The following is an 18,096-nucleotide window of genomic DNA, read 5'->3' as shown; positions in this document are numbered from 1 at the left end:
CTACCCATTGTACTATACCACATTCGTACTATCCCTATTGGAAAACATGGCCTGTCCCCATATGAGATATTGTTTGGTGCTAGGCCCCCTGTTGCAAATTTCCAGCCTCAGCAGTTATCAGAAGAAACTGACCGTGCTGTTCATTATGTTATTCAGCTTAGTAAAGATCTTGCTAACACCCATGTTCTAGTTTTCTTTTCTTTTCCAGATTCAGCAGAAACCAACACCTGTTATAACCTTAAGCCTGGTGATTTGGTAGTCGTGAAAAGGCATGTCAGGAAGCACGGACTAGAACCCTTGCATGACGGTCCCTATCAAGTCCTTCTCATCACCCCTATATCAGTGAAACTAAAAGGAAGACCGACGTGGATTCACGCATCGCACTGCAAGCTGGTCAAACAAGCCAATAGCAAATAAGGGGGCATAATGTTTTGGTTTTTCGCATTTTCCATATTATTATTGGTAGAAGTTAAAGTTAAAGTTAAAAGATATTCAAAGACTCAGAGATCAATACTATAAAGACAATGATTGTAATAAGGACAGTTGGTGGTCAGACACTTTCTCCTTACTCAATCCAGCCAATTGATTTAAGGGAATTGGGGGCTGGATAGCTGGGATCTTACAAAGCTTGTTACACATTGCTGCCTGTATACTTGCTGTATATGTGAAACTATACCTTGTTCTTTGGTGTATTTCTGTATGTATTAGGAAATTCTACACTAAGCCAGCTAATGATGTTACCAAAGGTGTCATTGCCCCTGCTCTTCTCTGCACCGATCTCAGAAGGCTACTTGATGAAGATGTTGAAGCCAAGCACATGCCTACCTACAAAAGATCCCCACCACCGTCATCAAAAAATTGTTATTTGTGAATTGCAGTATACAGGGGGGACGGGTGCGCTGCGACAGCCATGACTGGTAACACGGCATCAGTCATGTGAAGACCAGTACCCCCTCAAGCTGTTAGCTTGGGATAGCACCTCTGATGCTGCATATGTGTTGAAAAATTTATCTAGGGGGGATTGTGAAGGGTTAAAACTAAAATCAGAGCTGAAGTTTCACTTCTCCATTTCTCTGAAGGTTTCGTTTCTTAATTTTTGTTGCTGTAAGATAAATTTTTGCAATTGGCATGGGCTGTCATGAAACCAGACTGTTCTCATCAGGTGCAAAGATAAGGGGCTCGGGGGGTGTATTGTTCTGAATATGCCATTATACTACTTTCTACGCTATTTAGGTACGGACATATATGCAGTTCCGGTTTTCTTGCAATATTATTGGCTTACAAAGTGAAGCATTACCATGATGTTATTGGTAGTTGAGAACTTTGCATGATTAAGCAAAATATTATAAAAGAAGTGACTACAATAAACGGGTTACCGATCTCTTTGGATCGCCCCATACAGAGACACGTCTCCGTTTGGTCATTTGAGTTGCTAGCAACACTGTGGAATAATTTGGAAATCACTGGATCAACCGTGAAGGGTTAATTTAGCCCTCCCAAAATAGCTACCTCGACATCACCGTCCTGCTTAAGTGTCCAGGAGATGACGGCTGCAACATGTCAAGGCGCTGATGCTCTGAGTACACTCTCCCTGACGGCGGTAAACTGACTGCTGCTTTGCGCGCCTTCGGTTCTGTTTCCAGTTTAAACATGCCCCCTCATCCCAGGTCATGTGGCCTGTCTGGTCCCCTAATTCTTCCCCCCTGGGCAACATGGGACGCAGCCTCGACAGTTCCGGACCCGGCTCAATACAGGTACCCGCAGCCCGATTCTCCTCCTTACACTTGCCCAGTCTCTCCAGCATATGCAATGTGGTGTTCCAGCTTTTGGGTATATCACATATAAGGCAAGGAGCAGGAAGTCAGATGTGGTGCTGCACCCCAGCTTCTCCCCTCTGCAAATCGCTTCATTGTCTCCCAATTCCACAATGTATTGTCTTTAAGGTACTAACAATCACCTAAAAAGCCATCCATAATCTGTCTTCCCCATATAGCTCTTAACTAATCTTCCTCTTCTGCCTCTTCCTCGCATGCCACCATCTGGTCCATCATCGCCTGCAGCATTTTTTCAAGGGAGCATAAAAGTGGGATAGTAAGGCTGATAATGGTGTCATCAGTGCTGACCATGTTGGTGGAGTATTCAAAGCAGCGCAACATGGTACACACGTCCCTGAAGGCTGAAAATGGTGTCATCAGTGCTGACCATGTTGGTGGAGTACTCAAAGCAGCGCAACACGGCACACACGTCCCTAATGGAGGCCCATTCGTTGGTCTTGAAGTGGTGTTGTTTCGCATATTGATTCACCTGTGAATGCTGTAGCTGAAACTCCACTATCATGACTCATGTCTGGCTGCTCCTACAGTCTCTCCAGTATATGCAAGGTGGTCACATATCAGGCAGGAGCAGGAAAGCAGAAATGATGCTGCACCTAAGACAGGTGAGCAGCAGCACAACAAGAAAGCCAAAAGCTTGGACAGCCAGTCAGCACTTTCTGACCAGCTGAGAAGGCAGTGGAGGAAGCAAAGTAGGAGGTGACAACATGGACAGAGAAAAAACTAGTGGTTGGCTAGGGGCCGTCCTCTGCGCTTTTGCACCCTGCTCCCTCTTTTGCTGTGCAGCTGGGGCAGTGTGATCATCACCTCTTCCACCGAACTGCACATGTTGCTCAGATGGCCTTGTCTCTATGTGGAGTCTGCGACCTCATCATCCCCCATCACATCTTCACACATCTCCAGTCTGTCCGTAACTCGGCTGCCCTGCTAATCCACTTTTATCCTCGCTACTCCTCTGCTTCATCCCTCTGCAAATCCCTTCATTGTCTCCGAATTCCACAAGGTATCCACTTCAAGCGACTAACACTGACCTACAAAGCAGTATATAATGTCTCCCTCATATATCTCTGAACTAATCTCCTGGTATCTCCCACCAGATAATATCTGGTCCCCCCAAGACTTCCTTCTCTCCTCCACAATTGTACATTCCACATCCAATCACCTGCAAGAATTCTCCCAAGTATCCCCCATACTGTAGAATCCTGTGACCCAACAAATTCAATTAACCCCTACATTCAGAACTTTCAAGATGTATTTGAAAAGCCATGTTTTCAGAACAGCTTTCAGATGCTTTGCTTTTATCTTTATTTATTTTTTGTTGCATAATTATTTATTTATTTATTTAGTATAATTGCTCAATTGTTTCTCCATTTTAGACTTTTGAAATCCTTTAATATATCTTTAACAGAAGCCAGCTGCTGTTTTTGAGGTTAAAGTGGCCATTTTATGTTATGGGCCCCTGTGCAGTTGCATACTGATTGACAGCCAGCTTCCGCTCCCTCATTAAATGTGCTGTCAATCAGCATGATGGAAGTAGTCCTGTCCTGTCAACAGGAAGAGAAACTGCTGCTTTGTTGACAGGGAGCAGCTGAATCTCTGGCAGGAGCACTCAATACCCGGCAGCGGGTACAACATGCAGGTAGTTGCCTCTGTTGGCCTCTTTTTTTAAAGTCCCAAATATCCCCTTTAACTATACCACTCTCAATATGTCACAGCATGTGTCATCAAGAAACATGACTGAGATAGGGACTGAAGCCATAGTGACTGTGGTAGAATAATGCTTAAACATCTGAGAAAAGTGCCAGAAACAAGCCTAAGATTGTTGTTTATTCCAATAATTACCCGTATATACTCGTGTATAAGCCGACCCGAGTATAAGCCGACCCCCACCTAATTTTGCCACAAAAAACTGGGAAAACTTATTGACTCGCGTATAAGCCTAGGGTGGAAAATGCAGCAGCTACTGGTAAATTTCAAAAATAAAAATAGATACCAATAAAAGTAAAATTAATTGAGACATCAGTAGATTAAAAGTTTTTGAATATCCATATTGAATCAGGAGCCCCATATAATGCTCCATACAGTTCATGATGGGCCCCATAAGATGCTCCATGCAAAATAATCCCCATATAATGCTGCATAAAGGTTACTAATGGCCCCATAAGATACTCCATAGATTATGCCCCATATGCTGCCCCATAAGATGCTCCACAGATTAGGCCCCATAAGATGCTCCATAGATTAGGCCCCCATAAGATGCCCCATAAGATGCTCCATAGATTATGCCCCATATGCTGCCCCATAAGATGCTCCATAGATTATTCCCCCATACGATGCTCCATAGAATAGGCTCCATAAGATGCTCCATAGATTATGCCCCCATAAAATGCCCCTTAAGATGCTCCATAGATTATGCCCCATATGCTGCCCCATAAGATGCTCCATAGATTATGCCTCCATACGCTGCCCCCATAAGATGCTCTATAGATTATGCCCCCATATGCTGCCCCCATAAGATGCTCCATATATTATGCCACCTTATGCTGCCGCCATAAGATGCTCCATATATTATTCCCCCATAAGATGCTCCATATATTATGCCCCCATAAGATGCTCCATAGATTACACCCCATATGCTGTTGCAAATAAAAAAAAATGACATACTCACCTCTCGTCGCTAGGGGCCAGGTGTCAATTCCTGAGCAGGCGGCGACACCGGCGTGCTATGGGGGACAGGTGCTAACCACATCATTGCGCCCTCTGCTGGCTGAATGTTTCTGACAGAGGATGCGGCAGACAGCGGCGAGCAGCGATGGACCGGGAACAGGTGAATATTGCATATACTTACCCCTCTTGGCGCGGTCTCTGCAGCCCCACTTCTCCCACAGTCTCCCTTCCTTCAGCGGTCACGTGGTACCGCTCATTAAAGGCATGAATATGTGCATATTCATGACTTTAATGAGCGGTACCACATGACCGCTGAAGGAAGGCGCCTGAGACCGTGGGACAAGCAGGGGGGCTGCAGAGATGCACCAGGGGGGTCAGTATCATCTGACACCCCCACTCCCCCTCCCCGCTGACCCCCTGGCATATATGACTCTCGTATAAGCCAAGAGGGGGATTTTCAGCTCCAAAAAATTGCGCTGAAAATGTAGGCTTATACGCGAGTATATACGGTAGTTCTTTTTAAGGCCCTTTTCACACATCAGTGTCTCCGGTACGCGTGGTGACAATTTTCTCACGTACCGGAAACACTGATACATGTAGATTCATTCAAATGAATGGGTCTATGTACAAGTCAGCGTGTTTTCACGGACCATGTGTCCGTGTGCAAAACACGCTGACATGTCCATTTTTGAGCGACAGCACGGATCACAAGGACCCATACAAGTCAATGGCTTCGTGTAATTACGCACCGCACACGGATGGTGTCTGTGCGCTTTCCGTGTGCCATCCATGTGCATTTTAAAAGTCATAGGGTTAACATTGAAACAAATTGTTCAATACATGGACGTGGACATCATACGGACAGCACACGGATCACACACGGATGGTACACAGGGACACACGGACAGCACACGGATGACACACAGATGTGACAAATAGACACACGGACACGGATATCTCCTGTACCGTTTTTCCGGTACCGGAAATATCAGGACGTGTGAAACCGGCCTCAAGCTGTTGACTCTCGTGAGAACATTTGTAGCTTCCAAGTTTGTTGCCTCTTATTGAGTAAAATTGTGCCTGATCTGTGCCCTGTGCCTGTATTTCTTCCTCCAGGTAGAGAAAATACTGTACCATTAAGGGCCATTGTATGCTATAAATAAGGTTGCAGACAACTACTAAAATATTTCTTTTACCTCATTCATATGTAAGAGGAGGAAGCAGTTCGTCTGATGCAGTGAGTAACCGGAGACAAAGAAGGGTTAACAGTTTTTATTAAACAGTCATTCACTGAAATACTCCTCGCAGGGAGGCAATGAAAAAGGATAACAAGAACATGCAAATTAAACAGTGAACTTATCAGTTGACATTCTGGTAGGGGGAAAGCTGGAAGATCTCCCGGCGATGTCGCAATTGGCACACAAAGTCTCTGGCTCTGTTCCGCAGGAAGGAATAGCACTGTCGCCCGACAGTGCGGAAGAATTCAGTACTCTTTGTCTTCACTGCACTGTAACATGGAAACAATTCTCTTGATGACTGTCCCAGGAAAGGCGCCAGGCACTGGTCGCAAACACATGCACTGTCCACAACAGTTTGCGGTCTCCCAGAGTAGTCTCTAAGCTGCGCCGACGGTTTCTTGGCTGTAACAATAATATCCACTGGTATGCTCACTGATGGTAACTCAATAGCATCCGGAGTAATCTATAAGTCAGCACACGGAGGTCTGAAAGCAGGGGAGCTGTCAGTAGGAGCTGTGGAGAGGGAGTCAACCGTCTCCTGTCACCTTCCTGCTAAGTCTGCTCAGTTCCTGCGCTCAGTCCCCTTAAGTTGCCCATGCCCCCTGCTATCTGACCAGATGGTTTCTCCCTCCCAGGGGAAATCTACCCCGACAGCCCCGATAATTCCAGCCTTTAAGGGCACCGCACAACGCTGATTCTGTCTTGTATCATCCTCTTACATAGACATCAGTGCAGATATTTTTTACGAGTGTCATTAGTATTTTGGATCCTAGTGTCAACAGATTTTAGGCAGTGTATTGTCAGTATTTCATCAATGATTTTCACTTATAGATAAATAAATTACAAAACTTCTATTCTTTGCAATGTTAATCATGGCCAGAACACAGACTGCGCGCATGTGATTTTCACTGAGCCATAGACTTGTATCGGTACTTTTGCATGGACACATAATCTGCAAAAAACAAGGACATATAAACAGCCCCAAAGCCCCAATGGTTCTGTGTTCTAGCGGTGAAAAACATGGCTAGAACACGTACTGTATGTGCAAAATGGATGTCTGAATAAGGTCTTATAGCTTATTTAGATTAATTGGAGTTTAATGAAAATAAATCAAATATTAGAATAATCAATATTATATAGTTCACTGCAAATCTTGAAAACAAGACTGAATGATGTATGTACAAGCAGAAAATAAAAGTGAGTCCTTGAAAATATAAGGATTTTTTTCTTAGTGGAATTAAGCAACTTCAGTCAGTTGCATAAAAATTATATGTATAAATTAAAAGTAAAGTTATTCTTTTGGGTACTGGGAATAAATCCTTCCCCAGACATTCAGCCAATAAGCAATGAAGTATGAATATAAAAGAGGATGACACTGATATATTGTTGCTGCCTGACACTCGCATTGTAAGTAGCTTATTCTTTGTAGATCGATGATTGCTCAGAAAACCTCACATTGTATAATGATATCTTCTCTCTCTAGACCTGTATTAATTAAATGGTATTGCAGATTAAGGAGAAAAAAAGCTTAAAATTATTTTTAATTAGAAATGTTATTTCTATGGAAATTTTAACATCTCTGCTTGCTGTCATTCAATAGGAATCTTCATGATCTACTTCCATGAGAATCTTTCATGGTCAGTGATCAGATTCTGCCAGGGTGGTCAACCATCAGCCGGTTCCTAAGCACTATCTTAAGGAACTTACAGGGCGGTTTTTGTCACTGTTCAGGAACCAAAATGTAATGTGTCCATGATTTTTTTGACACTATTGCAGGTAATTCTGATTACTAACATTGCACAGTAAATGCCGCTGTGGCATCAGACGAGATATAAAAACTACAATTCTTTTTTTTGTCAGATGATTTGTAGTTTTGAATGGCACCATTTATTCGACTTTATGCTATTATGAAAAATAGAAAAAAAATTGCGATGAAAGAGTGAGAAAATGTAATTTTGTCATTGTTTTTTTGTTTTATTTTAATTTTACAGTGCTCTGTAAAAATGACCTGGTAACATAATTCCAGGTTATATGTCATCATTATATTGATTCCAAAATTGTATAGTTTTGCTTTATATGCATTTTTCTGATTTGTTTTATTTTCTTAATTTTGTGATACTTTAATCACCTGTGTCATATACTGATGTACGGTACTTTATCATTATTAAATTATGCACTTCTGTAAAGTCCAGACACAGACTGGACTTTATAGGAATACAAAGAGGAGAGACAAGACAGGTATTGTGCGAGGGCAGGTGGGCGCATCTTATGCAAAAAAATAGGTGACAGACTCCCTTTAAGTATGTTGAACTGTTTAATCCATACAAAATTTAAAATGCACGGAGCTTCTGTGGCACCACCCTACTGCATACATGGCCAGTGACCATTACTTATCTTACAGCCCCTGCCTGGTGCATTCATCAGTATCATTATCATCATTAATATTACCCGCCTTCCTGCACATCTAGTGCAGTCCTATGGCGCAGGCTTGGTAGCTGAGCCTGCTCCATACACAAGTGCCATCTATGTTCTAGAGCTGGCACTTGCATCTAACAGCAGAGATTAGAGTCAACTCTGCGCCGGAGCCGCGACGGGAAGCAAAGAAGAGGACGTCATGGTTAGAAGATGGGAGGCACCGGATCGGGCCACGACACCCTCCGGACCCAGACCGCCCCCCGGTGAGTATAATATAACTCATTTTTCTTATCTTTCAGGTTACATCGGGGGCTTATCTTCAGCATTACAGAATGCTGTAGATAAGCCCCTGAAGGCGGTGGCCGCAGCTTATATGCGAAAAAATAGGTGACAGAGTCCCTTTAATGAAATCCTGTTGCAAATATTATTTTTAGGCCAAAATACATGCATTTAAGTAAAATAAAAATGCCCCTAATGATCTCCATGTCTTATAAAGACTGATTGTAGTTGTCTTTGTACCTCATGTGGCTTCTTGGGATTGAAACAAATAGCTGCTAGTCACTAAATTCATTGGTGCCAGTTCACGTTGTATATGACGTACTAGTAGCATAAGCAATGTTATCATGACATGAATTGTTAGATGACCACAGTATCCTTGAATATAGTGTTTGACATTGGACATCCTGGCTATAGTCTACCAATCTTCTAATATCAGCAACAGGATACATTCGAAGTAACTCATTGCACATCAACCTAAATTGGTTTCCTGAACATAACAAACCCTTCATGTGCTCTCAATGTACATTACTAAGAAAAGCAACTCCTGCACTAAAAAAGATGTACCTAAAAGGGGCCAGCACGTATAAGATACATTTACAAATTTTTTATCCGGTTTTCCAAAAACGAAATTTTCTTCACTCTAGTTAGAAATATATTTACTTTAATGTTTCAGGAAAATTTGATAATTCAGTATGAACCAAACAAAAGTGACAGAATTCTTTCTATTGGGTGTCGGAAATCTTCACAGCTTCAACATTGTATTCTTCATTGTTTTCTTGCTCGTCTTTCTTTTTACACTAATGGGAAACCTTCTTATCATCATACTGTTTTGTGCCAATGCACACCTCCAATCCCCCATGTATTACTTTCTTTGTCATCTTTCACTTTCTGACCTCGTGATTTCCATGAACATTGTTCCCAATATGCTCGACACCTCTCTGTTCGGAGGGAAAATAATGACTTTTGTAGGCTGCATCACTCAATTTTATTTCTTCAGTGGTACAACCATCGCAGAGTGTTTTCTTCTATCAGTGATGTCCTATGATCGATACCTGGCCATCTGCAGTCCCTTACGGTACTCTAGCATCATGGACTTTAGGCGCCAGGTCTATCTTTCGCTATGGCCATGGTTGCTGGGTCTTACTCTCACTCTTATCGCGGTTATGCCCATATCCAACTTTAATTTTTGCCATGAAAATATCATTAACCATTTCTACTGTGACCTTTTCCCTCTTCAGAAGCTTTCTTGCTCAGACACTTCTCTAGTAGAACTGGAAGTATTTCTATTTTCTATGCCAATATTTATCCTTCCTTGTGGTTTTATCATTGGAACCTATGTGTATATATTCCTCACTATAGCTAAGATCCAGACCACAACTGGCAAACAAAAAACCTTTTCCACCTGCAGCTCTCACCTTATTGTTGTGGTGACATTTTATGGGACGTTAATAGCTAAATACATGATCCCATCTAAAGGACATTCCTTGCTTGTTAATAAGATTGTCTCCTTGTTACATACTGTGTTTACTCCTCTGTTTAACCCGATAATATATAGCCTCAGAAATCAAGATATAAGGATGACACTTAAAAAAGTTGCTAACCAATAAGGAGCACTTTTATTTAATTGTGCATTCTTCTAAATCTTGCTAATATAATTAAAGCCTATCCTATTGCACCATGAACATATAGTTTTATCAATCATGTTGTGTCATCTCCACTGTAGCTTGTCAATAAAAAGCAGGGCAAAGAGGAAGAAGCACCACTGGACCTGCAGGGGTGAGAATCTGGGTTGCCAACATTCCAAAAATTCCACGTATGAAAAAAATGTGTGATTTTTGTAAAGCTGAAGAAACTTCTATAGATTATTTTGACCATAATTATCCTCATTTTACAGTTTACAGCGAATGCAGCTGATGTCTTCATATCGGAATTATGAGCGATAGACGTGTGTGGCGCCCCTGAGGATCCAGTCGCCACAGAGATGCTGCACCTCATCCAGAGGTGTGGCATCCCACCCTCAGGTAAGGAGGGGGCACCACCCAGGACTCTAACACTAGCAACCAACACACACCAGTTCAGTCAGGGTATCTGGGTGAACCCTGCGGGAGGATGGCCTCATCCCAGGCTGGCTAGGAAAGGGTGTTGGTAGGTGAGTGGGAAAAGGTAGAGAACAGGCGGAGCTTGGTGAGTGCTGTGAGAGATAACATCCAATCAGTGACAGTTAGTGTTAGTGGTAAGGTAAAAAGATTGTTCTGGAAAGATCCAGTCAGTCGGTGACAGAACAGCGGAGGGGCAGAACTGATGTAGGAAGAACAAGGGTCTGAGAGGCGTGAGGAACAACTGAAGGAAGCTCCTAGACAGAGAGAAGGGGTCCTTGGGGCACGGGAAGTGCGGAAGCCACCCGTGGGGCCCATATCCAGTACTGTAGGGACCAGGTTGCAGTGGGGGGGAGCTGGCCTCTGAGACTAGTGGAGAACTACAAGGCTCAGGTAGCAAGCCAGAGGCTGAGGTGACTTCAAGTACCTCAGCCACATCCACAACTATTCCTTGAAAAGGTAGCCATAGAGGATCCCGGGGCCTGACCCATATTGCCCGACAAGGTCCGCGGCTTTTAGCTGAGGGACACTGGTTGTGAAGGTGCAAAGTAAAAGAAGTGACAATCAGCGCAGTGAGACAGCCAGAGGAAAGGCAAACATCAAAGGGAGTCCTGGAAAGGTGTTTCCCCATCTGCCTGGGAGTTGGCTGGACCCCTCACCCGAAGGACATGGCACCAAGCGAGCACCAGTGCGCACAAGTCAACTGTAATTAAAACTCTGAAACTGCACCCAGCCATGTTCCTTGTGTCATTTGTGTCTCACCTGCCCTACACTGCACGCACCATCACAGTCACCGACTCGACCGTTAACATCTTGGCTGCCCCGGGACAAAAGCTCTGCCTGTGGAGAGCTATAGCAACTCAACTGCATCATCATCAGTCCCGGAGGATCTGCTCTGCAGCGCTGGTCACCTCTGACCGGAAACCACAGGTGGCGTCACAACTTCATTTCCCTACCATTTCCCCATCATTTTCCCCAATACCATCATCTTCTTCATTTAACAACCATCTTTACTGGACACCCATGGCCACAGACCGGGGTCACAGCTGCCGTGACATCCCCTTTAAAAAACCTGACCGGCCAGGTACCGAGTAACCCACAGCCCTGTGGGATGCTCCAACTGGCATCACAAACAGGATTTCAGAGCCCAGCAGACGTCACGACTTCATTTCCCTACCATTTCCCCATCATTTTCCCATTACCATCATCTTCTTCATTTATCATCTTTAACTGGACGCCCAGGGCCACGGACCGGGTCACTGCCACCGTGTCACATCCCCTTAAAGAACCTGACCGGCATGGTACCGAGTAACCCACAGCCCCGAGGGGCACTCCACATGTATCGTTGATGATCACAACAATTTATTGATTGATTTATTGTCATTTTCCAATTTGTCTAGAAAAATATTGTCTGTTCATGATTTTTTGATAAGCTGTTAAGAAAAAATATAAAGCCAAGTTGGCAACCCTGGTGATAACAGTTGTGCTATTTATTAGTTGTGAAAGCCTATGAGCAATCAAAAGTTCATCTCACGATCCATTTTTGGATCGATGTCAGAATCTGGATTCTCTTATAGAAACCTTTTTCCTTTCAGGCCTTCGGGGGTTAATATGGGTTTTTGCTCCCAGTGGTCGCTGGTGTTACTACAAGTTTAGTGTGTCTGTTGCTGGGTTTACCCCCCAATGGCTGCTGGTGTTGCTACATGTTTGGTTAGTCTGCTGCTGGGTTTCCCCCCCCGGTGGCCGCTTGTGTTACTACATGTTTAGTTAGTCAGATGAAGTCAAGAGGAACACACTGGAGTTCAAAGTCCATAATTATAAAAATTAATAAATTTATTAGAGTAATTTAAAATGACAAGAACAATGAATACACATACATATAATACAGTATAAAGATCAGGCAATAATGGCTGGGGTCAATAGTAATAAAGCAAATTTGCCTAAAATGCAGGCAGCACACAGGGATTAATAAGCTCACACCTCCACAAATAAAATTCTTTATACAAGTGTACAGACAATAATCTGAGGTGTAAAAAATTGTTCACGCAAAGTGCTTACCTATGATAAACTGCCCAGGACCACAGACCGCCGCAACCGACGCGCGTTTTGCTCACTCTTTTTCAAGGTGCGGTGCAGTGTGCCAAAACGGGCCACCCCTTAAATATCCCCAAGACCAGCTGAGCACAATAGCGGCGCGTGTGTCCGGGAACTGCCCCCGGAACTTACATCACCGGTAGGCATGGAAACACAACGCGGCAAGTCAGCGCAGACCGAAAGTCGTCACCGACATGCATACGTCATATCCCGGTGCCCCCAGCGATGCTCCGAGACGCGTGAATCCGGAGACATGCGCATTGTGCACCGGAATCAGGCCAACACAAAATGTGCAATTTGCCCACAAATACCTTAGTACAAAACAATATTCATGTGAATAAATAATATATACTAAATACATTTGGACGCAATCAAGAATATCATTAAGTGTATGATATAACCTAAGTGCATAATATAAATCTACATAAATATATCATTATCAGTGCAAAGTGCATGATAAAAAAAAGGGGGGGGTGAAAAAAAGGGGAAAAGAAAAAAGGCTATAAGACCAAACAAGCAACAATATTCAAATCATATAAAAGAGTACAGCAGATATTCAAATCATGTTTAGTTAGTCAGCAGGTGGCGTACACTCCCTCCTTCCTATAAAGGGTCGCCAGATGCACCAGCTCTCTGTTAGTAGTACAGTTCATTTGGAAGCCAACCGTGCTGAAGAACGAAGCTATCTTGAGCAGTGCTGTTTGCTGCTGATCTGGAGCAGTGGTTATCCTGCTGGAAGTGGTGTTTGGGTGCCTTAGGCCTCTTTCACACATCAGGTTTTCGCCGTCAGGCGCGATCCGGCACTTTTGACAAAAACCGGATCTGGCGAAATGCAATGCCGGATCCGGTTTCCCCCCCATTGACTTGCATTAGCGCCGGATCGTGCCGGATGGCCATGCGTTTCATCCGGTTTTCGCCGGATCAGGCAATGTGTCGCAATCCGGTGTCTGGAAAAAACGGCTACTGTAACGTTTTTTGTCTCCGGCCAAAAAGCCGGACACGCCGGATCCGGCGTGTCCGGCTTTTTCACACAATGAAAGCCTATGAGCGCCGCAATGCGCCGGATCCGGCGACAGCCGGATCCGGTGGCCGGTTCTGGTTTTTTGGTAGCTCTGCCCACAAGACACATATATAAAAGCATGACAGTGGGACCCTCAGCCCCACCCAACATGCCACCCAAGACAGCAACCAGGCACAGGAGAAGGCAGGAGACCACTGCAGCAGCACCATCAGCACCACCACCACCCCAAATGGAGCAGCATGCTGAACAACGGGAGGGGAGTCCAGCAGCAGATGAGAGACGGTAATTATCAAATCCCCCATTCCTCCAAACTAGGGCCATGGAATATCAAGATATTCATTGGCCCTTTGTTTCTCTTTATTCAACAGCCGCCCAAGAGATGCAGCAGCAGCAGTGGCAGCACTGGCAGCACTTGCAGCAGCAGCACCACCCACAGGCATGGAGTCTGGCCAGCAGGAAGACAGCACATCTTCTGGGAGCCCTCCCTCGCATCGTCAGAGTTTGACGGTAAGTTTTTATTTCCAAAATCCATCATCTCTGTAATATATGTCTATTCATTGCCTTTTATTTCAAAACAGGAATCACAAGCTGAAGAGGAGCTCCCAGAAGAAGAAGGAAGGGGTGGACAGACACCTGGAGTGGGCTCACAATTGGTAAGTTTTTTGCATCAAACGCAGAAACACAACATCACACTACACACAACACATAGAAAACAATGTTCTCCAGACCACACACAGCAAACAAATGCCTACATCCAAACACATACATTTTTTCTTTTCTTCTCTAGTCTTCCCAATCTGGTGCTCGGCCAAGAGGTCCTCGCAGTGCCTCCCAGGGTCGTCGGCGACAGCAACGCGGCGGTCACCAGCGTGTAAGTATAATATTTAAGTGAAATTTTGGTACACTTTTTATTTCATGTCTTAAGTGTGGTGACTAGAGTTGAGCGACTTTTGGTTTTTTAGGGTCGCGTTTCGTTTCGTGAAACCAGACTTTTCCAAAAGTCGGGTCGAGCAAGATTGTCCGATTATAGGGAAAAGTCGGGGTCGTCCCGAAACACGAAACCCAATGTAAGTCAATGGGGAATAAAAGTTGGCAGTGAGAGGAGGACAGGAAACACACCTACAGTGCCCATTTGAATGCCAAAAGCATCAATTCTTCTTACTTAAGCTTGTCAACCTTAATTAACTTCATAATACAAGTTACGCACTGAAAAATGGGGGTTATTTGGCTAAAGTTGTGGGGGGGGAGGGCTGGCTGCAGGTTTTCATGTGCCCTGGGCGAAAGAGCGCCCCTTTAACACATACCACAACTCATCATGCTCCGATACGGCAGATAAATAGCGGTATAGTACAATGAAAAATACCTCACTTTTTACATCTCATGACGAGGCCCATCTATTTCTCCATACAGAATCATTGGTCCCATATAATGTTTGAAACAGTATATGATGAGCTCCACATAATGCTACAGTATATGTTGGTCCCCATGGATGAAGCTCCACTGTCTTATGGGCCAAAATAATGCTCCAAACATAATGGGCCCCATTTCTAATGCTCTAGTGTATAATGGGCCCTGTAAATGCTGCTCCAGTGTCTGATGTCCACCTTTGGAATGTTCCAGTGTATGGTGGGCCCCATCTATCATTCTCCAGAGTATAGTGCTCCCCAAAAATTGCTGTCCCAACATTGAAAACAATCAAATAAGTCTCCTCGCTAGGGAATCCCTGTACTTGTCTGGACAGGTGCTGTAGCTTGCTTAACAGCTTGCCAGCCGTTCTCACGCCCAGTATGGATTGCACGTGATTGCACAAAGGTTAGAAAGGGTACCGTATCCCTGGATAACATGTATGGATAGCGTACACATTCAAAATATATGTCTCAGGAGGAAGGCTCAGACGGTGTTAGGCCCAGTATGGATTGCACGTGATTGCACAAAGGTTAGAAAGGGTACCGTATCCCTGGATAACATGTATGGATAGCGTACACATTCAAAATATATGTCTATACAGCATGAGGCAGGCTCAGACGGTGTTAGGCCCAGTATGGATTGCACGTGATTGCACAAAGGTTAGAAAGGGTACCGTATCCCTGGATAACATGTATGGATAGCGTACACATTCAAAATATATGTCTATACAGCATGAGGCAGGCTCAGACGGTGTTAGGCCCAGTATGGATTGCACAAAGGTTAGAAAGGGTACCGTATCCCTGGATAACATGTATGGATAGCGTACACATTCAAAATATATGTCTATACAGCATGAGGCAGGCTCAGACAGTGTTAGGCCCAGTATGGATTGCACGTGATTGCACAAAGGTTAGAAAGGGTACCGTATCCCTGGATAACATGTATGGATAGCGTACACATTCAAAATATATGTCTCAGGAGGCAGGCTCAGACGGTGTTAGGCCCAGTATGGATTTGACGGCCCAGATTACACAGCGGAGGAGCAGGGAGAGGTAAAGATTGCAAATGCTGGGGCCCTGCCCAAGCAAGGGGGGCCCACTCGTGGGTGTCGGTACTGGCACTGGGCCCCTCATAGTACAGCGGTGTGTCTGACGGCGGGTGTGCACCACCACCGTCAGAGACACTTGATTGCACTATGAGGGACCCTGTGCCAGTGCCCGCGCCCAAGAGTCGGCCTACCCACCTGTCCAGGGCAACGGCACTCGCACGGTGTCGTGCGCTAGGTGTTGACCCCGGCCATGGGGGGGAGGCAGCACAGTTAGGGAGTTTTAGAAAGTGGCATATGTTGATGTTGGACATTCAGCTGATGCAAAAGGCGAAATAAGTGAAGTACCAGGAAGAGGTGGACCAAAGCAAGCCATTTTTCTGTCACCCTATGTGTCATGAGGGGAAGGTGGGACAAAATCCTTGGAAACCCATGCGTGGTTCATTTTAATGAAGGTTAGATCATCCACATTTTGGGTTGACAGACGGGTCCTTTTTTCTGTCAGGATTGATCCAGCTGCACTGAAGACTAGAGTTGAGCGAAACGGGTTGAAAAAATTCATGAAACGAAACCCGACCCTTGGATGAGGTCGGCCACGAGGTCGGCGACTTACGCGCCAAAGTCGCGTTTCAAAAGTTTGTTTTGCGCTCTTTTTCAGCCAATCAGGATCCACGGACACTGTGGGCAACGTGATGACATAGGCACGGGTCACCACCATCTTTCAGAAGGGCATGCAAGTGATTGGCTTGCTTTGGTGGGCGTCACAGGGGGTATAAAAGGGCGTGCACGCCGACCGCCATCTTACTTCTGCCGATCTTAGTATAGGGAGAGGTTGCTGCTGATTCTGTAGGGAGAGCGTTAGGCAGGGAAGAAGACAAAAAAACTGCTTCTGCTGCTAGCGATTTGGCCTGCACAACACACAAGTCACTGTGTGTGCAGTGCAAGGGGAGGCTATATTGTGGTGTATCAGTGGTGTTGGTTGTTGGGCTGCCTTCTAAGGCTTCCTGACACGCTGGCATTGCTGTTTACCCACTGCTCCGCAAACTGCTTTTTTAAAAGCAATCCAATCTCCCTTATCCTCTCGTCACTTTGGTCACAGGCAGCTGTGCCATCGAGCGTGTCACATAGCGCTCAGATATCAGTGGGCCGCACACAATCCACAAGTGTCCAGTGTCCAAAAGTGTACGCAGAGATTCAAAATCTCCATTATCCTCTCGTCACTTTGGTCACAGGCAGCTGTGCCATCGAGCGTGTCACATAGCGCTCAGATATCAGTGGGCCGCACACAATCCACAAGTGTCCAGTGTCCAAAACTGTACGCAGAGATTCAAAATCTCCATTATCCTCTCGTCACTTTGGTCACAGGCAGCTGTGCCATCGAGCGTGTCACATAGCGCTCAGATATCAGTGGGCCGCACACAATCCACAAGTGTCCAGTGTCCAAAAGTGTACGCAGAGATTCAAAATCTCCATTATCCTCTCGTCACTTTGGTCACAGGCAGCTGTGCCATCGAGCGTGTCACATAGCGCTCAGATATCAGTGGGCCGCACACAATCCACAAGTGTCCAGTGTCCAAAAGTGTACGCAGAGATTCAAAATCTCCATTATCCTCTCGTCACTTTGGTCACAGGCAGCTGTGCCATCGAGCGTGTCACATAGCGCTCAGATATCAGTGGGCCGCACACAATCCACAAGTGTCCACTGTCCACAAGTGTACGCAGAGATTCAAAATCTCCATTATCCTCTCGTCACTTTGGTCACAGGCAGCTGTGCCATCGAGCGTGTCACATAGCGCTCAGATATCAGTGGGCCTCACACAATCCACAAGTGTCCACTGTCCACAAGTGTACGCAGAGATTCAAAATCTCCATTATCCTCTCGTCACTTTGGTCACAGGCAGCTGTGCCATCGAGCGTGTCACATAGCGCTCAGATATCAGTGGGCCGCACACAATCCACAAGTGTCCAGTGTCCAAAAGTGTACGCAGAGATTCAAAATTTC

The 18,096-nt window shown here is 45.0% G+C and overlaps 1 protein-coding gene across 1 annotated transcript; it reads left to right on the top strand.

The window, feature by feature from the left end:
* The first annotated feature begins 3,359 nt into the window (after positions 1-3,359).
* Positions 3,360-10,038, top strand: LOC141075769 (olfactory receptor 11L1-like). Its single transcript, XM_073562917.1, has 2 exons — positions 3,360-3,373; positions 9,123-10,038. The coding sequence occupies exons 1-2, from the start codon at positions 3,360-3,362 to the stop codon at positions 10,036-10,038; spliced, it is 930 nt and encodes a 309-aa protein (XP_073419018.1).
* The last annotated feature ends 8,058 nt before the right edge of the window (positions 10,039-18,096 follow it).

The sequence above is a fragment of the Dendrobates tinctorius genome, unplaced genomic scaffold (assembly GCF_039654945.1).
Source record: "Dendrobates tinctorius isolate UK_male_01 unplaced genomic scaffold, ASM3965494v1 ptg000370l, whole genome shotgun sequence".
Lineage (NCBI taxonomy): Eukaryota > Metazoa > Chordata > Amphibia > Anura > Dendrobatidae > Dendrobates > Dendrobates tinctorius.
The sequence above is the reverse complement of the archived record's forward strand: the minus strand, read 5'-3'. Positions and strand labels throughout refer to the sequence as shown.